This window comes from Pieris rapae, chromosome Z (assembly GCF_905147795.1).
Source record: "Pieris rapae chromosome Z, ilPieRapa1.1, whole genome shotgun sequence".
Classification (NCBI taxonomy): domain Eukaryota; kingdom Metazoa; phylum Arthropoda; class Insecta; order Lepidoptera; family Pieridae; genus Pieris; species Pieris rapae.
The window spans coordinates 11254762-11277749 of NC_059534.1; the positions used below are offsets into that span (position 1 = coordinate 11254762).

Below are 22988 nucleotides of genomic sequence, written 5' to 3' on the forward strand. Positions count from 1 at the left end.
GACTAAGCCACTTTATTTTTCACTATGTAGTAATGATACACGTTATTTCATATAATTTTCCTAAACTATTTCGTTTGTCATATCTACAACGATTCGAATAAACTGCGTGAAATCTGAATGTTCCTAGATCCAATAGAAGGCAGATTATCTGACAAAGACCTTCATAGAGGTGAGCCATCTGTATGAGACCCACGTCTCGATCAATGAAATTGATTTTCCTCATTATAGCCCTTGCCCCACGTATTGTTCCCTGTATTCAGCCGTTGAAGACTTCGAGGACAATACAGCAATACCTGACGTTTTGAAATTATTTTAATGACAGTTACGACTAATACCTAAACTTGAAAATAAATTAGATTATTATAATGTTTGTAGTGAAACACATCACCTTAACAAAAAAATAAATATTCTGCCATAAACAACACATAGAAATGATTTAAACAGATAGCCTATGCTCATGCAGAAATTGAGAAATGTGGTAAGAAATGTAAGTATTTTGATTTATAATGTCGCTTTTAATTTTAAAAAATTGCAGTTCCCGCAATTTTAGATGCAGACTCCCAATGTAATCTAAATATTATCATTTTGTTCACAATACATATACAAAAGAACGCTCTTAGTTTCATTATGCTGCGAGCTTTGAGAATTTGTATAATACGTGCTTGTGACATCCCTTTATTAAATGTAATTGTATTTTCAAGGAAATAAACTTTCAAACAACATGCATTTGTAAAAATAATTCAGCCATTTAGTAAGTATTATAATCTTACATAGTATAATGATCTCCATTTTGTCTAATAATTTGCACACAAACAGTACAATGTTCACAAAAACCTTTATTGCTAATTATTTTGTGTTTGTATTGAGTGAAGTATTTTCACTACTACGTATACATTTGGCTTAGTCTAACAGCTTTTGATATTTGACATGATATGGCAATTTAACGTCATTGCAAATTGTGAAAGAAACGAACACAATCTTTACTTAACAATAATAATAATCATCTATCAATCAGTTCATTACGGGTCAAATTCATTTTCTAATCAGCTTTCCTAAAGGTATAATTGTTTTCGGTCTTTACATTAAGATAGAATGAATAATTAATAAAATTGTATCAATAAAATACTTTATGCATAAATCACGAGTTGTACATTGATATTTCATTCGATTGTTTTTAAGTAAATAGTAGATTATGCTCGTAGTTATTTATAAATGTTCAAATTTTTCTTTTTGATACTTAGTTTATAATGTATCCGTTCTTCGCCTTACAACAGGATTTGAGTCTTTTTATTGACGATTCAATATTTCGATATAAAAAGCATTAAGTTTAAAACATTTTTTTTCATTTGGCATGGCATTTTCTATTAAGAACAATTAACACATCATAATTTAATTTTTGTCAGTTCATTGTTCAATGCGGAGATCCAAAACTCCACAAGTATGTGAAATACTTGGGTGTCATGCTAGATATCAACCTTAATTTTCAAGCTCATATTGATCTACTGACAGGTAGAATTAGAAAATTGACTTATTTATTCAAAATTTTGAGGCACATTGCTAATCACTCATTAATATAAACCGTCTACTTATCACTATGTTAATCCATTCTGGGCTATTGTAAATCTTCATGGGGTGGCTTCGCAAAAACACAACTTTTAAAGGTAGAGAGAGCTCAGGGAGCAATTCTCAAGGTTAGCGCTTTCCTTCCATTCATTTGTAACAAACTAACCTTTAGCAGGCATCAGTCTCACATAAACAATAATTTTCTCTCAATGAAAATTCTTCTGAATGACAATTATTTACATATATTAATAAATAGTAGTAACTTATCATCTATAAGGTTTTGTGAGAAAATAAAGATTATTATTGTAACCGTTTGAATGTAATATGTATAAGGTATCTAAAATTTCACGCATAATTTTTATTTTTTTAACCATTTTAAGAGTCAAGTATAATTTACGAAGTCGGATATTCGGATAGTCGGATTTATTTATATTACCCAATAACTTTATTTAAACTTTATAGAAAGAATATAAAACTGATTAAAAGTGCATTTAAGAAATATTATAATAGTATAATATTTTAATATAATTAATTAAAAAATATATGCTACACCAACCAACGAGAACTACTTTTTACTGTTTCGTAGTGGCTTAGTTTTATTTAGTGTTATTAGTAATACGGATAATTAATTTTATTTCTATGGTACGTATGCCCTAGTTTTCCATACTTCTATATTCTAAACAAATATTATATTTTCATGAGAAACTATAAATAATTTTTTATTACTTCTCATGAAAATAGAATCAAATATAATAATAGCAGTTTATATTGAAGTCATCTGCACGACATGATGGAACATAACGTTTTAATGTAAATTTCCATGAAACCTTCGCCTGTCAATGAAACAATTACCAACTACTGTTATTACAAATAATATTGTTTACTGCATTGAAACTTGAAAGCATGTGTCACTGCGTGAATACATTCATTTTACCAAGAATTTACCATCACGTGTTCATTATTTTGTTCTTGTAGCCCTAACAAAAACAAAAAATGTGTTTATTTTTTTTTTTTATTTTAAATTTTAAATAATTATTTTCTAGATAGTGCGGTTTCGTCTATGTATCCTAGAAATAATAAATCACGAGTTGGCTGCTTTGCTGTGTGCTAAGAGAATCATGTTTTATTAATTTTAAAATCGTGATGAAAAAAAATATTCTTGTATTAAATGCACCATTCACCTTATGTAACATAAAATATATTCCGTATTCTAGTAATAAACTTTTTTGAAAAATAAAAATAGCATTTCGTTATTAACTACTTAAAAGCGTTTAATTCTCGTACAATCTTTCTAGCCTTGGCCCCAAATTTTTAGTTGTTTCCCATATGCATATCAGTAATGATTCGACGCCGTGCAGTTCGGAAATAAATACACATTCCATAATTCCATAGCTTCAAAATGCTGATCTACACCTCATAAAAGTATTTGAATTACAAATATATGAATAATTGATAAATAGACAATGTTCTTTACTGATTACATAATTTTTTAGAAGGTTATTAAGTACTAACAATACAACCTTTTGTTTTTCACTTAACTTACTTGTTTACTTAGAAGGTTAGTCTCGGTAACGAGCACGCAGTTCCGGAACCCGGAAGCTGAGAACCTTAAATAAACTTTTCATAAGCTTGCTTCTTAAAGCTCTTTCGTCTAACCGCTGCAACCGTACATACTATTGTTGTATCAAACACGTCAGATTTTTATAAAATAATTCTCAAGAATCAGTTTTTTATAAGCAGACTTCGGAGAAGCATAGAATTTGGCTGATTCCAATCAAATGAAATCGAAATCAATCTGGATAATACAACACTGTACACTTAAGAACGTCAAAAAAGAAACATATATAGATTGAGTTGTAAGAGAACTAAGTTGCAATGTGACTACCAAGCGTTTAGCTTTGCGGATTGTGGAAGTGGGGGAACATTGGTCCACGGAGATAAGTTGCAATTAGAGGAAATATTCTGTCTTAAAACGTTTAAAACCAAGTCCGCCAGGCCTGATGGTATACCCCCGAATATCATCAGGAAGTATAGTAAATAAATAAATATTAAATCCTTGTAATTTTAAATTTACTGCCAGTTCTCAAATCAATGGGGTGGAACGGATGAGAATATTTATAAAAAGGAAATAATGGCTGCATTTCAGCATGTTCTATATGACATCTTAAGTAATTAATCGTTGATTAATAATAATAAAATAAGTTTATAACAGAAAAATGTTCTCTATCAGCAGGAGGCATGGTGAAATAGAAGCCCGCCTTTAGAATCTCGTGGAAACGACACCCTATTAGGAATTATATTGAGTGCAAGTACTAATATGATTATTTTTAGATTGATACAAATCTGCATATATTTGATACAATATTTTTGACTTAAACACTGATTAATAAACTTAATAATACAAATACAGTGACAACGTACCACAAATCTAGAGAGAAGTAGAAAGCGTTTTCAACAAATACAAATTACCATTACAAAACGTCTTCGAGTAAAATGGAACACACGATTAACGTTATTTTTACAGAAAGATTAAAAGTCTCGAGTTACAGAGTACTTACATTCCCTTCGGGAAATCATTCCATTCGAGTGCCTGGTCAAAGAAAATCGAGAAAAAACCGCTGAGTCAACAGTGCATCATTGAATTGTGTTTGAGCCACTGTTCCTTAAAGTTCTGTATATTATATATTTTGTAGAATTACAACGTTAAAAAAAACCGCAACTATTTGCTATGCTTTATTGACAGCTTTGGTCAGGAAGTGGTGTTCTGATGCCATTGTTAAGTGAGACCACTTAAGTTATTAATAATTATAATGATTACATAGTTGAGTTTAAGTTATTAATTAGTTGAGATAGTGCATAGTTCGGATATTCTCAAAGCACGATACTGCCAACTTTCCCATTAGAAAACTTTAATATTGGTATCAGTATTCTTCCCGAGGAATATTTGTACCTTGCATCGTAGTTGTCTAACTAATCTTCTACGAAAGAACGTTGTGCTTATTTTATTGGAACATAACAAATACACGTGCTTTTTCATACAGAAAAATGTGCCAATTGCATTAACAACAAAACTATTGAAGTAATTTCACATAAAAATTATATATTGTCTTTCGTCGTACTTCGTGATTCAACATTACTTTATAATTTATGTGACTCACTGAAGTTTCGTCTACGGGTAAGAAAATAATGTAATACGACGAGTATTTATTGAGTTTGTTATATTAAACACGGATTCGAAAAATATTTACAGAAATGTAATTTATTTATAGTGGACACTTCTATAGTATTATATTAAAGTTGACCACATTGTGTGTATTTAATATGGTAAGTGCAAATATTCTAGATTAACTTCCAAGAAATTGTGAATGGCATTGCCTCACTTGGAAAACCCAGGAATATTTCGTTTTCCTAAAATTGTTGTAACGTGTCGCCAAAGTTATAATACAATGAAAATGGCTAAAGAGAACTCCTTTTAGTATACCGTACAATGTGCATACTATACTTAGCACTCAGTAAAATGTGCGTCCGGTCCGGTCCAGTTGATCCAGTCGTAATATATTTGAAATAACTTCAATATTAAAAACATATAATTATTGTTTTGTGTGTAAACACACTGAACAGTAGTTTATACTTATTGAGACATGGAATCAAATATGGCTCAACGTTGAAACTTCTTTTATTGTGTTAGTTGGAAAGAAATGGGCCTGCAGTTTGTCTTTGGTGCGAGTCAAAATTTTGAAAATTGTCTTGGCCAAAGAGGGTCCTGTTTCTAGGGCACTGCTAAAAAGTTATCAACTGTTTGTATTACCTTAGCGGCAGGCCCTTAAGAGGAACACCCAAAGAGAAAATTGTCTTTTCGTTTCGTGTTCGTAGTAATATATCAATAGACTGTAAGTTTTTCACTTGTTAAATAATCTTAGCTTCGTTAAGTCATAAACAATAAATCCAATGAACCTGATAATTGCAGACTCTCTCTGAACACTATTACTGTAAATCGCAAACATCACGAGTAATCCAATATCTTCATTAAATAAATGTAATATATGTCGCAGTAAAGAAGTGAAATCAGAGAGTTAATTGAATCTTTAGATAGCTAATTAAATATATAATTTCAATCAATTCGCTAAAGTTCCTCAGATAAGTTAGCGAACATAACTTTAATGAATTTCCTAAACGTTTCGTTTCGTTTGCATAGGACGCAACAAGACCAACCTAACCTAACCATTTATAATAAAATCAAACACAGAATTTCCAAGCCAATATAGTTGATATTACTGCGACATATACATTGCTTAACCACTGTGATCCAATTATTATTATCAAAATATTGCAAATAGAGACTGAGCTGAAGCATTAACAGTCTCCTTGAAAATGTGTCATGTTACCGGTTTGCTTTAGTTCTGTAAAGTAAAATGAAATAATAGCACAGTTGGGTAGCGGCTTTACAAAAGAAATTTAAAATGAAAATATAATTTTAAATTCATTAACTTTGACGTAAAAAGAGGATTCTCCATGACATAGACGACAAAATAGTAATAATTACTTTTTAAACCAGCGTCGATTTAATCAACAACGGCTAGTTAAGTGTAATAACCTTTGGATACGAATAAATTCTCGCGTCGGTCCCCGTTTTTTCCAGTAAAAACAAAAAAACATCTGCTGATCATACGATTGACGATACCTAGGTAACACAGAAAATGTTTAGAAAATGAATAACGGTTTAATGTAGAAAGTTGCCAATTACTTTTACTGTCTTTCGAAGTGATCTCCGTTCCTCTCTACACATCGTCGCATTCGATGGAACCACTAAGAAAAGCGGTGGACCAATTCTAGCTTAAGGTTCTCTTCTATGGCATTTTCGTACGCTTTCACCGCATCTTCATGGTCATCAAGCGAATACCTCCAATTTTATCTTTAGTTTTTGTGAATAAATGAAAGCCGCAGGGCGCCAGCTCAGGACTGTGGATGGTGGATAACTCATTATCTCGATACTTGCCGTAGTAAAATATTCAACAGCCCGTTTTGCGGAGTGCACTAAAGTACTGTCGTGGTGAAGGAGGATCCTACTTTGTGGGCACTGCTGTCGAATTTTCCCAAGGCAACAGGCAAACAGCGGTTGACGCACCAGTCTTCAGTAATTGTACTTCCGTCTTCGTTTTCACGTGTAACAGGAGTTTAAGATTTGCCTCCAATTTACAAAACCAAATGAATGCAAGTGAAATTCAAAAAAAGTTTTTATTAGCAATGTTTCTAACTGGCCAGTTCTAAACATTTTCACCCACGTATGCAATAAAAATATTCCGTTTACTTTAAGCTATTTTGTATTGTCTCTCAGAAAAGCTCAGATAATAATTTAAACAAAAGTATTTCTAATCAATTCATAATAGCAAATTTTCCGCTTTTAGTACCTTTAAGTTTTCTCGGTATTACCTTTGTAGAAGAGTATCACAAGTATATTATTTTATGGACATCATAACAATAACATAATCCGTGATTGGGCTGTGTGACCAAGAAATAATTTCATAGTTCATACTTATTTAGTAGGCTTTGCGCGCCAAGTACCTTCGAGAAGAGAAAGAGATAACTCCCTGTCGTGACTTGTGAAACAGGATTATCTTGAAAAACATGTTAAAGCGAACAGATCAAAGGGAACTATTTTTAAACTTATTCTTACTAAACCTTCTCTTTGTAGTTATTTTAACAACTTCATTAATTTTCACCATACTTCTAATTGATGTCAAATTACAACGTTAATTGGATTTAAGCCAAATTGTGTAAGTTTACCACACCGTTGTAAAAGTAATATTTTGGTGGATATTGCGGTGATACGGTGGCGTTTCGCTGGAAGATCTTTATTTAGCCTCACCATAACTCGGATACTTCACTTCGATCTGCACCTTATCTGGATTTTGGACCTTAAGTGAACCTAGCTTTATTTCTATCACCTAAAGTGTATATAGTTTTTATATATCATTCAACGGCAAAGATGCCTTGGCTTGACTTTATAAAAACCGTTACTCAGTACAATAGTTTAGCTTATTAAATACCAAGATAGTAAACATATCATAAAATGTCATCGAGAAAATCGTGAAGGCACAGCTCGCGTAAATAGAAAGGGTTCTTACAATACAGAATCATTGCGCCCCACTGTGACCGCAATCCATCATGATTGCTCAGCAGACAGATGTTCGCAACTCGCTTACATTCAAACCGAGCAAAATATAGATTCGTTTTACGTGACCGGGAAGCAAACTAACCACCCACTACTAAGATCTCTCCAATAGTTGGAAAAAGGTTAGCCGAGTCGTTACTGGGAAAGTTTGCAAATTTTTTTCATATGGACAACTTTATTCCCACGATTCAAATCTACTAAACGCATTTTAGCCAAACGAATAGGCAATTTAATTTTAGTTCGATGAATTTCTTTTAAAAAGAAACAAAAGAAAGTTGTCTCCGAATGTTCGCATTTTAAATCCATTTAATTGTCCACATCGAGTTAACGACAGCTGTTGAAGTTAGGATTTAGATTAGGGACAACTTGGAGTGACATTCGTTGGGTTTTTGTTCGTTCACTGATAAGGATAATGTAAAAGAAACTTCGTAATAGCCCGTGACGTCTGGTTGAACTTCAATTGTTGCTCATGCTTATAATGCTTTTTCATGGTCCCTTAAAATTAATAATTACTCAGAACTCAGAAAACAATTCGGGTAACTTTTGTTAATTCACTCAATTCGGTTTTACGATGCTACAAGTTAAAGGTATGTATATATATTGAGTAGAGTAGCAAACTGTATTTATAGTTGCGTAACTTTATTTAAGAAGCTCAAAATTTTATCTCTTCAATGAATTTATTATTTAGAAATTTCCTTATTCGTGCACAGAATCATGCATATTTTTAAGTCTAATGTAGAAGTCGAAATAGAAGTAGGCGGGTAAAAAAAATCAATCGAGGCAGAACTGTTTCGGAAAAACATCTTTTTTGTATGGCAATTATTAAAGTTTACAATAAATTACCAAAAGAATTAAAAGATCTTCTTCTTAGTCTCTTTAAAAATCGATTTAGTAAGGCACTTTTGGAAAATTACTGTTAAATAAACGATTTTTAGCGTGAGACATTGTAATTGATACAAATTTAATAAAGTATGATATGTACGATACAGATAATATAAGAATTGACTTTGACTAATAATGTAAAATGTAAAATAAGGTAAATTTGCGCGCCATTCTGTGTGGCAGAATATGCAAACGATTTACGATTACCTTAACATTTTATTTCTTCCGATAAATAAAATAATTATAATTATTGTTATTAGTGTAATTATTCTTAAAGATTATATAGTTAATTAATAGCTCTTGCGTAAACACGAGAGCATAATATCAGTTTGTTATTGATGTACCTAAAATGAAATAGAAAAGTCCGTCAGTGCAACGCAACTCCTCGTGCGTTGTAATCACGGCTTTAAAGTCGTTCGCAGAGCTTCTGAACTTCTGGCGTCCTGTTCTAATCCTTCCGTTGACAAAAAAAAATACTTGCAGCAAACACGTGGAATATTCTTTCATAACAAAGTTCTCTTTGGGTACCATTTTTATTTTCATTTAACTTGGTCGGAGGTGTTTATTATAAAGTTATTTAGTGCTCTTAACTATCAGCTGGAATCTTCCTCCCAACTTATAATAATTCCTACTGAATATTAAGAAAGGTGTTTCAACATAACGCTCTTAATTTATCAAACTTTCGATAGTTACACGATCTGAAACATAAAATATATTTTTAGGAAGAAAGTGATCAGCCTTTTATGTTCGTCAAATATATTTTTGGGTGTAAGAAATACTCCAGTTTTTCTTTTTATAGGATAGGGGGCAGGAGGCTCACCTGATGTTAATTGATACCGCCGCCCATGGACACTCTCAATGCCAGAGGGCTCGCGATCCTCAATTAGTTTTCTGACGATCCTCAATTTCACCGTACTAACCTATTTAATTCATTTTAAAACATTGTGTTGTTGTGACACTGGCCATGATATTAAAACCTTTTTCCTAGGAACAAAGCACACATTACAAATCTTAGGTTTTACAATTATATATAATGCTTAATTCTAGTGACTGTAGTCTACGCGCACCTTTCAAGTTAAGTTTTACAAACCGCTATAAATCATGAAGCTGAGTCGGGTCAGAGTTTGGCCAAGAAAATACTAAATAATTGTTTAATAAAGACATTCGTGTAATAAAGGTGAATACATAATAACTGACGATATAGATAGTAACTGATGATCAAATACAAACTTCTACAATAGTATCTAGTTACTTAAAATAATGAACAGATCAATAAACAAACAATGTCAGCCTTTAAGCTACCATACTTATTTAATATAATCCGTGGCTTAATGGTTGCCGCATACTGGCTTCGTTTACGGGTCCGAAGTATTGGTTTTGGATGAGTCGGTCTATTTTTACTTAAAAAAATTTAACACCGACTAATAAAATCTACCAAGAAACCAAAATTATGACAATTAAACAACTGTATGTATATAGCACCTGTATCTTGATAAAAAAAAATTAAATAACTCTATCCATAGTTGCTTGTCGTTTAAAAAAATCAAATACTCGTCGAGCGAGTTTGCTTATCTTGCCGAAGCCCCGTACAAATGATTTGAAGAAATCTATTAGGTATGAGGGTGTGCAATTATTTAATCAATTACCATCTCAAATTCGCAATATTGGAGTGTTTGACAAAATCAAAAAGGCAGTAAAGATGCATGTTAGAATGAACATAGCTGACTCAAATTGTGACGGCTAATGGCAACGTGTATCTCGCTCTTATATATATATACATATTAATATTAAGTTTCTCATGTAAATAAAATATTTCTGTTTTGTAATAGGAAATAAAGTTCATTAAATATTACTTAAAAATGATAAAAGAAACGCTGACATGTGTCTTCTTATACAAAAGAATTAAAAGATATGTTCTGAGGGTAAAAAGGAAATTAATTGTATTATTAACATTCAACTATTATCTAATTTTAAAAAGAAAAATACTTAGTTTTCCGTTAATCTGACGTTTTGTGCGATCTATGACAATGTACCGTAGTGCATGACTTTAAAAAGAAATACTTTTTCTTTCCATTAGTTTTAACGTTTAGTAAATAACACACGTATTTAAGGTATTTAACATTATTACCCATAGTCACGTAAAACTCACCCGACCTTGTCCAATGCAATTTCACTAAGCATTTCTTATATGCAAATATCAGTTATGTACTTTTTCTTTTAAGGCTTAACCTGTTTGTGAAAAATAATTAGTTTAAATGCCCTTGTGGCGTCAGAATGAATTAAAACAAAATGCCACACTACGTCACGATCGCTCATTGGCGAATCTCGTCTATCGATCACGAGTGTTAAGCGCTTAGTGTAATGGCCTTAACTTAGATGGATCACTGTATGATCTCGAACTAAGTTTTCGGTGCTCACTAATAGCTTACAACTTAGATACCCTAATCCAAACTGAGGATTAGTGAAATGCCATTTATTTATTTGAAAAACAGGTTACCGATTCTCAATTTGGTTTCATCTTTGTGTTGTTTTAAGGTGGATAAGGCTTTTAAACATATTTTAATTAAAAATCTATTGTTAAATACCAAACACCGCAACGCAACTGGTTATATAGTTTGCGTAACTAACATCAATAATGATGTCAATATATTATACAAACTATGGTCAATTCCATTTATAATTATGTATTTGATTAGTGAAATTAACATAAACATGGATATAATTATCCGAAATATACTATGATTTGTGACCAATGAAGTTCCATAATTGTTGAGAGAATTGATGTTTAATATTATCTGCCATTCATTGATTGATAAACGTTGTAATATCGACTTAGAATTAATGGAACATGCCATTAACGGAGCTGATCACATATCGGTCTTTTATTAACGCAAATGAAATAAATCAAGTCACACGTTTTAGAAGGTTGATTAATGAACTTTCCCCAAATACGTTTATTATGTACGTTCAATTTGAATTATTTAATTGTACCTAGGTTAAAACCTTAACCCTTTTTTACCCGTTTTTAACTACAATTAAATTGCTTCACATAACGCAATATATTAGAAATATAAACCGTATTTGGAATATAATTAAAGTAAAAAAGAGCTACTTCGGCAATACTGAATTTAAACAACTTAATTATGTAATAGTGTACCAACATATATATCTTTTCTTATGTGTGTAATTATTGCAATCGGTTCCTTTACATACAACAAGCCATAAATGTTAATCATTTTCAATAAAAATAATACGTTCAATAAAGAAAAAACTTTATTACAATTACGCTCTAACAATGTGTTTACATGCGCTAAGCATAATGTATACAGGCTGTGTTTTACATATGACTGTTTAGGTACGTAGTAAGACTTTCTTATTCAAAATCAAAGGCAGGCGGCTCCATATCCATTGCAGATCTAATCTCACTATTACATTTTTAAAGGAAGTAAAAGTACCAAAATAAGTTAGAAAATTCCATTGAGATCTCGTGCAGTTGCCATCGTAGCGTTCACTTTTCACACACAGAGGTGGCATCTTAAAATGATTTACACAGGACATTGTACCGGATATAAATCGAGAGCCCGTTAAATAACACGGGACGAGACAAATGTCTCAGGGCTGGACCCGACGTCAAAATATACAATGTGTCTTAACAATAGTTTTATATAGTACCAAAGACGGTCTGAGAAGAAATGTTTTTTTAAAACAATACACTTCTAATCTACCTACCTCACCTACCAAATCTGCAATTAAAAATCATCGGATTGAAATTGTATCCTGTCTCTATTCTAATACGTATAATGTTACGAAAGAAGTAATGAGACATGACATCAAATATCGAAAGACTAATAAAAATATTGGTACCGAAATGAAATGTTTCAACCGAATATTGGTGTTGACACAAACGTATGGCCAAAGGCTTGTTATTCGTAGGTACGGGTACACTACGAGACTTGCATGTTATATTTTTCCTAGTCAAATAACATTGCTCTTAGAAACAATTTATTCTCTAAACTCTCTCTGACCAGAGATATAATAATTCAATAATTCATCTTTATGAAATACAGCGAAACCAGAACTTTAATGAGAGATCGAAGACTCAATGGAATATGTAATAATATATGTAATTATAATTTACATTTCTCAGACAATGATAAATTAACTTAAATCCTAATATCTGCGTAAAGTTTGAAATTATTACTTCAAATGCATTGCTTAGTAATAAGTGCACGTGAGGTAAAACCCGTATTGTAATCAATAGGTGCTCCTTACAAGGAAATTTGTGCTTAAACGATCATGGATGACAAAAATGTGTGAGTGAATAACCCAATTCCAAATTACACGGTTTCGGGACTTCAACTAACGTTGTATAGATTGTAATTACTCTTGTCTTTCCATGTATTCCATATATTCAAAATGGCCTGTAACAAGTCGAAAGCAATTATTAATTAAAAATACGTCGCCATGGCAGGGGAACGATTAAAGTCTGTGTTTGACTTTTGACCCTTCCGAGGCAGCGTTTGATGCATATAAAAATTCTTTGCATGAGTGCATCGCAAACAGTAAATTTACCTGCAAGCGTCGCCGACGGCCAACAGCGAGCAGAAATTAATACTTGTTCCTTTGATCTCTGCGAATCATATGCATAATAACGTAAAACGCATGACAAAGTACTGTATTAACAGGATATTGCATATAGGTTTCGTTTATGAGATATTACTTCCGTCTGATAGACTTCCGGAATCTGAAATTACTGAGGGTTGGCAAAGCGACATAACTCATTATGTCAATGTCAGACTAATTAATATAGTAATTGGCAATGTCTGCATTACGGGCAGGTGTAGGATTTTATAATAAGTTGATTTTGGAATGAAGAACTAGTAAAATGTACGCCATTTAAAAAACTTAAAAAAAATTTTTGTAGCGCTCTCTTGATGGATATTTATATTTGTTTAGAAATCCACCTTCTTACTTATAAACAGAAATGATTCATGACTAGTCGCAAAAGTCTCCTGGAGTCAATCAACGGGTTATACATTCAATGTTCTTGAAGCGTATAAAAATATTGACCAGCAATTACAATTTGTCGTGTAAGAGGCTATTACTACATATACCAACAGCAATGAACCAATATTATCTTTCATTTTTTTTATATCCGAGGTGTAAAATCGACCGTCACCAAAATATCTGCTATTCAGACACTGGGTGAACAATACCTCGATTAGTTTAACACTACGTAGGAGGTTGGAAATGGTCATATGTTCTTCTATTTACACCACGTCTTCTACCCTTCAGATTCGTTATAAAGGGGTCCCGCTCACGTTCTGCTGCCTCCTTCTATAGCATTACATGCTCACAGAAGGATGCCATTGCGTACCATACCTCGTCGTTGCCGACCATTTTTGTCAACACAAATTAAAGCAAGGCAACCACGAATGCTAACGAAATAAACCATCCAAACCAAATAAATTTAATATAATAATAATAAATAATAATAATAAACAATACAAATTTCGAAATTCAAATCATTTTATCGGTAAAAAGGATTTTAATTGAATATTGGTTTGTTCGCCCAAAATTTGTGTTATCTGATGCAAATGAACGAATGCTATTTAAGTTTTTCCAACGTTCAGAGTTGTTAATTAAGTACTTTTCACTTTTTCAAAGTTTAATTACTGCTATTTAGAACAGTGTAATTGTGCTTAGTTGTGTATTTTGTGAGTATTATTACTATCTTACACGTTGAAATTATATAAGGACAATATATATTATGAATAAATAGCACAACTATCATATACGAAATACGAAAGCCAATCCAATCCAATACAATCTTAACCGACTGTAATATTATTATAAATGAACATCATTTTCTTTTGTCTCTTTTTCCTTTTTCAATAATCGAGATCGCTACAAATTCGCGAATGTGAAAGCGAACAATCCCATTTGCCATACTTGATTCGCTCGATGCGTTAAATTAGCGGAAATGTAATTATGGTAAGCCTATCTACTAAATTAGTACTAAACAACGCAACTGCACGTCATATAACGTGAAACCCATTTTATATATATCTTTGGACTTTGGCTGTTTGAGCACGTATATATTATGAAATATGACAGCGGACTTTTTATTCGAATTCACACGTTTTTAGTTTGGATGATTATAGTATATTAATTAATTTTAAATTAATTAATTAATTAATATTTCTTGTAGTTACGTACGAACGCTCATAGTTTTTTTTTATATACATAAAGACATTACAAATCATTGTGATAATATTTTGAGATAGTCCTATATATCAAAGCATTAATGATATTTATAATAATTGTAGTAATTACATTTAATACTTATTTTAGCTGAAGTCCCATCGTAAGGCCTGTTAAAATCGAAACAAAGCGAGACGGATTCTTTGAGGACTTCAGATCTTTTGAAACATATTTATTTTGCAAATTATCCCTCGCTGCAATTTAGTTGCGCCAATCCCCAAGATCTGTGACTAATGAAATTTGAAATTAATTCAATGTAAAGCATACTTTGACTGCCTACTCGTCTGTTAGTGATAAGAGAAGAGATAACTGACATAGTACATAGATATGATTTTTCAGAAGAGCAATACATACGTGTAAGTATGAACATATATTGTAAAACAATTATTGTAATAACTCGTATATTGTGATTGAAGAAACAGTTAATAAAATACAATACTAACAGTCAACTGATTATGAAACTAGCTCAGAAATATTTGATTTTTATTTTTATAATAGGACCAAAAAGGCAGTCATCGCAGCCCATAGCCACCCATTTTTAGTGGGTGCGTTACCGGCCTTTAAGGGAGGAGTACGCTCGAATTTTGAATAGTTGGAGGTCGTATCTCTCAGGGAAGATCCCGCCGGTAGGCAATTCCACAGTTCGCTAGTTCGCAAAAGAAAATGCCTTGTGAAACGGACTGTGGAAGATTTCCAGCCATCAAGGTGATGTTGGTGAATTTAGTATTCCAAATAGGAGGTAAGTTAGTAATTTTAGTTAAGATATTTAAGTTTTGACTTATAACCGCCATACTTGGGTGACATTTTTTTATATTAAAGGCCAATTTGAATTAGATTATCGGAATATAAGAAGTTTATCGGAGAATAAGTTTCTAAGCTGTCGTAGGAAGCACACAATAGCAAATTCAGTTCGAGGAAATAGAGCCAATCAGGAGCGTAATAAATCTGACCTCCAAAACAACTATTTCTCTTTGCGACTTTACATTTAAAAGCTCATAAATTACATGGAATTACTAAGAGGGTCGTATAAAATGTATAAAATAAAAATTTAGTCATTTATAATGATCATATGGCTGTATCTTTTAAGGTAACAAATGCAGGCACACTGTAAGTTTGTGTATTTGACTCTGGGTACCACACAATTTCAAATATTACCTCGTTCGTGTAGTCCATGAGCACTCGGCTGAACTAGACAAAGGGTGGTAGACGAACTAGTTTCAATATAAATCCAACAACAACAATGAACTCAGAATGTAGTCAATATAGATTGTATCAACGATGTTATTCACGAGTAACTGATTACTTTACAGTTAAACTACGTATAGATGTAAATAGTTGTGATAATAACAAGTTTTTATAATTTGATATAAAACTATAATTGAATGAGAAATAAAAGAGAAGTAAAATTAAAAACAAATTAGAAAACAATAATTTATTATGTACAATTACGTTCTCTAGAAAATGATGCATTTGTCATATTTAGGATGACTGAGGACGATTTTGATGGTGCTTTAATACATCATCTAGTAGATTTTCAAATAAAGCTTTGGTTCGAATATCGAGTTGTTGAGAGATGTCTAGGACAGTCTTCTTGCACTTTGCCACCTCTCGATAATAAAGCGCAGGCAAGTCGAGCTCTTTGTAAAGCAACTTGATAGCCTCGACCTGATCTTTCTCGTGTCTTCCGTAGTTCGCTAATAAGGTTTCACGCTGCGCGGGAGTTGAAATTCTAAGAGCTTGCACGGCTAACCATGTACATTTACCCTCTTGAATGTCGGTGCCCAACTTGCCCGTTGCCGCTTCAGAAGCAAAGCAATCGATATAGTCGTCCTGTGAGAATGAAGGTAATGGTAAGGTAAAAACAAAATGAAACTTGTTGTACAAGATGATACACTAATCAACTCGTCATCCCGATCAGCGCAAACAATTCAATCCAATGTTTTCAATTGGTTTAGCTCGAAGTTGTTGAATTCAAGATTGAAGAAAATTATCTCAAGTCAATTAATTTAGTAATATTATGTATTCATCACTTAAATACAATTAAGATATAATGTCAAGAGATATTGCTACAAAATATGTCAATCCAAGTCAAACCAAGGAGTAGGTATTTCAATACTTACTTGCATTTGAAATAGGAATCCTAAAGCCAAACAGATTTGTTCAGACATTTTATGCGAATGCTGAGGCACATCGGAGGCGAGGTACAATCCTAGGAATACCGGTAACTTGAACGTGTAGTATGCTGTTTTATATGTGACTATGTTCGTGTATCGCTCCAGAGTATACAGAGTGTAGTCATTGCGACGAGCCATTGTGTAGTCGAGGTTTTGTCCGATAGATGTGTAGAATATGGCCTTAAAGTAAACAAAATCTTGTTCAAGACTATTGTAAATACGACTATATCTGAAATTGGTATTTATCAATAGAAAATTTTATTTAATCATTTAATTATTATTTAATTTATACTTTTAATCTGTACTATATTTACTTTCAAATAACACAATAATAAACTCAAAAACATAGTGCAGCCTCCTTGAATCTAAAAGAACCTTAAAAATATAATATATCCAACTCTTCGGTCTCCTGTGAGGTCGACCAGTCCTTTAACTATTCTCTTTAAAAGCCTTATAGCGCAAGGACCCCACCAAGGGTCTCATGTTCGAAGCCTAGAGCCTTGTATTTCCATGCTTTAGCTTTTTAGAGGAATCAAACTCACACCGTCCGGTCTTTTGCCATCGCGTCTTCCAATACCAGTCGGCTCAAGTAGACTAGGCATTTGATGGTGGCATGGGACTGGCGTATGATGTCGTTAAGTGCGGCATGTCTCGAGAAGCGGCCAGCACTTCTTTGGCATGACAGTCCGAGATGTCCTAGCTTGTCGACATCACTGCCACAAGGACATTTAACACCATAATTATTGTTATAGCCTTAAAGTGAAAAACCTATTCCGTATTGTTTTCACCTACGTCAATTCGATATGATCGCAAAATCGTGCTCACGCTTATCAAATTATTATATGTGAAGAACTAAAAATATTACTTGTATATACTTATACAGAAGTAATTTTTATTGTATAGACTACGTTTTTCATAAGGTGTTTCTGTTTCCAAAGTTATTTTGTCACCAAGAACATTCATCTTGATTTCGAAATTCCTTGAATATCGCTAAATAAGATGTTGTGATTTTGCTTTGCTTATTAAATTTTGTACTTTTCGTAAAGTGGATATATTTAAGCCTTTACTCACTATTCGGAGTACGTTTAACATTACTAAATCTTTCAATAATAACTCTTAACATCTATATATTACTTACTTCGTTAATTAAATGTACTATACTGGTATACACTGGCAATTTTTCACAGTACTCCTTCAATATTTCGTACACTGCACCCAAAAGAAGGCTGCAATCATTCACAGCCTGAGTTCCAACTTCCGGTATTAAATACCAACATGGCTGACCTCTGCGTGTCGAAGATCGATCCAAAATATCGTCCGCCATCAGGAAGTATGCCTGTATCTAAGCACCATATATAAATATAATTGTTCATATGTGTGGCCTTGATGGTGCTACTTTATATAAATAAATAAAGAAGAAATTGGTGATACAATTGTGGACATAAACTCTGTGTTAGATTATGATTAAATTAATTATGCATATCTAATAGTTTTAACACGTGAGAACTATTTTTGAAAACAATGTAATTACAATTAGTTTAGCTAAGTGCTTCAAGCATTCCGAGCAGCCGAAAAATCTTGTGTAATACAAAATAAAGATTAATTGCCTACAATTACTTCGAATCTGTAAAAGAAATAAAAAATGGCTGGGCTACACTAAGTAAGCACATCAAATGTGATGCATCACATGTCCTCTTTGTCCATCTTTCTTTTGCAAAATAGATTGAAACACGTGTAGTGGTTTGTTGTCGTTGAAACAATTTTATTAATTTATTAAATAACATAATTTGTTTTCAAACGGCAAATTTATTTGGCAAATCAAAAGGTTTGACCGCACTGAACGGAACGTTAATATTTAACAAATCCGTAGACTTACCATTTCGACACACCAGCCTAAAACCTGTATCAAATGTAGGGATTCGTCGGTCATGTCGGCTGGTGTCTGTAACGTTTTGTACGCTGATAATGTCGTCATCGCTCTAACTTTTTTGCCTCCTTTAAGGTTATATTCGAAAATCTAAAAAAAGATGAATAATATTTAATCCATGCTTTATAGCAAAACCTGGTTTAATTATAAGTACCTGGATGGCCGGAGCTTTGCTCGGTATTTTTATTTTTTTATAAATTGTGTTTTTTGGAAATTATATTTAAGTACGAATTACATACTAATAAAATGATGAAATATGAACAGTATAGATTATATATGCTGGAATAGCTTTAGTGTTATTATTCGCCGATAGATGTCAGGAAGATTCATTTTTCAGTTTAAATTGGGACTACTCAAACACCACCTTTTTGTTATTTTCTATCATTTATTCCTAGCTAGATCGATTTATCGCCCCCGAAAACCCCCGTATACTAAATTTCATGAAAATCGTTGGAGCCGATCCCGAGATTCCAATTATATATATATATTTATAAGAATTGCTCGTTTAAAGATATAAGATAACTACCGAGATAATTTCAGTTTAAATGTACTGTACTGTGTAATCGCAGCTTATTACGTCATAATCTTAGAAGAATTTTAATATGTTTATTACTATAACAATAAAACAATAGACATTGCAATAATAAAAATGTACATTATTTAATAAATATATTACCTTTTTTAACCAGTCCATGGACTCTCTGTTATTAGCCAAGGCTGGATTCTTCTTAAGGGTATCAATGATACTAGGGTATACACCTTGAAATGTCTGCATTTCCCGTTTATACTCCAATGTTGAGATCGCAGTACTGCTGTATTGGCGTCTTAAGGATCTGTACATTTTATAACAGTGAATAACGAATTAGAAGACACCCACATTTCTTCATTCGTATTATTAATTGTCATAAGAATTGATTATTTCCCGCACAATACAGTGTTTTGAAGGAGGGCGATCGCCAACTTTATTTAAAACTTGACAATTATTTTTATATATTTAATATGAAAAACACTTCAAACTTAAAAAAAATCATTTAAGATTCGCCCTTTTATTTTTATATAATTTATTTTTCTATATTTATCCGACCGACCAACCGGTATGCAAAACCTTTTTCAAAATAAGTTTTACTATTACTATAAAAATATTTAACGAATCATTTTGTACTAACGCAACACCGATCTAAGATGTAAAGTTATATACACACACACGATATAAGATAAACACACCATAAATTGCAACTTTTTCATATGCAGCTAAGCAAAATCAAAACAGCGACGCATATAAATATGAACAAAACATACCGTGGCAAAAAACCTCTGATACCATTCAATAACTTCCACATTTTGAACATTGAACAAACAATTTTATTCAATCAATAATCAATCCTCTTATAAAGCACTTAGATACACTTAAATCAACACCAAAGTTTACACTGTCAATTGTGTTACAACAAAGAGTAGTAGAGTAGTAAACCTAAAGTCAGCCATGGCTCGACTGACTTGACGAAGACTGTTATAAATCGTAAGTCATTTACTAATGATTTCAGAATTAAATAAATATATTACTATACAAATTACGACTAATGTGGCAATCAGTTAATTATAGCAATTTATTGATGAGCTATTTAATAAAACAGCGTAATAGTAATTTTATTATATCTATTGAAATTTGAGAGATTGTTCTAAATGTTTTAGTTTTTAATTGAAGTTATCTCGAATTAACTATCACTCCTTCCATATTTCTCCTTTACTAGTATTTTAACACAAGTTACATTTACTTTTAAATATTTATCTTATTAAACAACCGACATTAATAAGTTTCGTTTGTTCGATCTGATTTTAATTAGGTCAACGGACTTCATTGATTTCGTCATCATAGAAAAAATACTTCACATATTATGAGATATGTACTTTCTGTGCGTGTTTTACTATGGTTATAAAACATAACTTTTAATTATTTATGGGCACGACGCTTCACTTTGTCGACGTAATCTTTAGCGCTGTTTCAACATTTAAATTAATTATTTGCTTGAATTAGAATCAATATCAATTGCAAATAATGCAATTTTTAAATAATTAATTAAATGACATTTCTTATTTTTGAAATTGTATAAAAATAACTAAGTGCCACTTTATTTGAGAACATTTTGTAAAGTTGAAAGGAACATAAGACAGAATAACAATGTTGATACTTTAATGCATATTAGACTAACGTAATTTCTGAATAGAAACAAAATATATATTATCATTTCTATATAATGTTCACAACATCAGAAAATGAAACCTATACATTTCTTACATTCATAGGCACTTCTTGGCTGATCTTGTAAGTAATATCCTTGAGGTGAGGCATAGGACGTCGTAATGGTAAACCCTAAAAGGGTTTTGAATGAAGAAGCACCTTAAATTGAATAAACTTCAGAAATGCAAAGAAAAATCGAGAGACACCCGTACATGCAATGCACATTTATCCTGTTTTCAATGAATAGCAACGCTACTTCCCCTACGAGTCTCTTTAATATTTAACAAACTGTTCTAGGACAAAACTAAGATGTTATTTTATATTTAGACGTGGGTGCATTGTCAAAACTTCAAGAGATGGACGTCATAGCTTCGTGAAATATGTGTATTTTATTAGTTACGAAAAGTTCACCGTTTGTGTATTTTGGTAGCCATTTAATATTTTACGGTTAGCTTGCGCGAACTAAGCACTACGACTGACTAGATTTCAACTGCAGTAGTTTGTAACCATGTGCACTGAATTAAGTTTATCTGCTCAAAATATACTAGTTATCACTTGTGACTTCAACAGCAGTGGCTCTTGCCAAAAAGAAAAAAACGTATATAATGTTAATACTAAAAACTTTGCAGGACAATGCTAACAAACTTTTGAAAAAAAGCGTACCAATTCTTAAAAGGCCGGCAACGCACTCGCGAGCCCTCTGGCATTGAGAATGTCCATGGGCGGTGGTATCACTTAACATCAGGCGAGCCTCCTGCCCGTTTGCCCCCTGTTCTATAAAAAAAAATGGAAAAAATGAAAATGTTGTTTCACCTCAAACTATTTCAAATATCTAAATACAAGTAACTTCAAATTATTGTTTAGTCAGGTTATAACTTTTGCAGTAAATCACGTACATACTCACACACATGCACACAGATTTCCGTCGCTTAAAACTAAACCTCACAGATTTAATTATTCACGTCGACAACGTAAAAACGTGCCCCGAGTAAAATTGCTTTCCGGAAGAGGAAAATGCTATAGACTGGAATAAACTAATTTTCAAATACTGACCAAACAATCTCAAAATGGCATCGATTTTATTTCACTTCATCACTTTATCTTTAGAGGATTGTACATACGCTCTTTTACAATGATTTGGTAGGAAGTTCTTGCCTAACTTTTTATCCTACTGTTAATATCAAAGTAAATTTACATTAAACTAATTTTGTAGTCCGGTTATAATATCCTCATTATACTGTACTTTTTTATTTTAAACCAAACAAAGTCTCCTACATATAACTTATAATTTTAATTTAATTTATTTTATTATAAGTAATCTAACAGCTTATACTTATAATAAAATACCTTAAATGTATCTGAATAAAGGCTTTTAGTATTATTATTAAACTGAAATTTAACATTTAAAAACAACAAATAATACTTAGAATTTAAAACTACTACTTAAACAAAATCAGAGTCTTCCCGCTTCTTCAAGTACTTATTACGTAACGAATGAAAAGGTCAAGAATTGAGTACTAGGGTACTTACTTCATTATCAATTATCATACCTTTTAATCACTGGACCTGTCCTGTCACATCCCGCAGTGACAATGTGACATTCAAACGGTAAAACAATTTTGAAATGAATCCGCTAGTTTACGAGTTTATTGGCTATAAATGTTTCCTTTTATACTATTTAGATATTAAATATAGCAAACCTTGTCAGTGAAATCACAAAAATGCGGTCTATTGCGGAGAAAAATATGAAAATTGTGCGAAGATTTT

General features: G+C 32.1%; 1 protein-coding gene across 1 annotated transcript; it reads right to left on the minus strand.

Annotated features, from left to right (window-relative positions):
• Positions 1 to 16306: 16306 nt before the first annotated feature.
• Positions 16307 to 20488, minus strand: LOC110995315 (farnesyl pyrophosphate synthase 2-like). The gene is made up of 6 exons (XM_022262422.2): positions 20282 to 20488; positions 19659 to 19815; positions 18932 to 19072; positions 18194 to 18397; positions 17002 to 17235; positions 16307 to 16711 (listed from the first exon to the last, which is right to left on the minus strand). The coding sequence occupies exons 1-6, from the start codon at positions 20329 to 20331 to the stop codon at positions 16361 to 16363; spliced, it is 1137 nt and encodes a 378-aa protein (XP_022118114.2). The 5' UTR covers positions 20332 to 20488; the 3' UTR covers positions 16307 to 16360.
• Positions 20489 to 22988: the final 2500 nt, after the last annotated feature.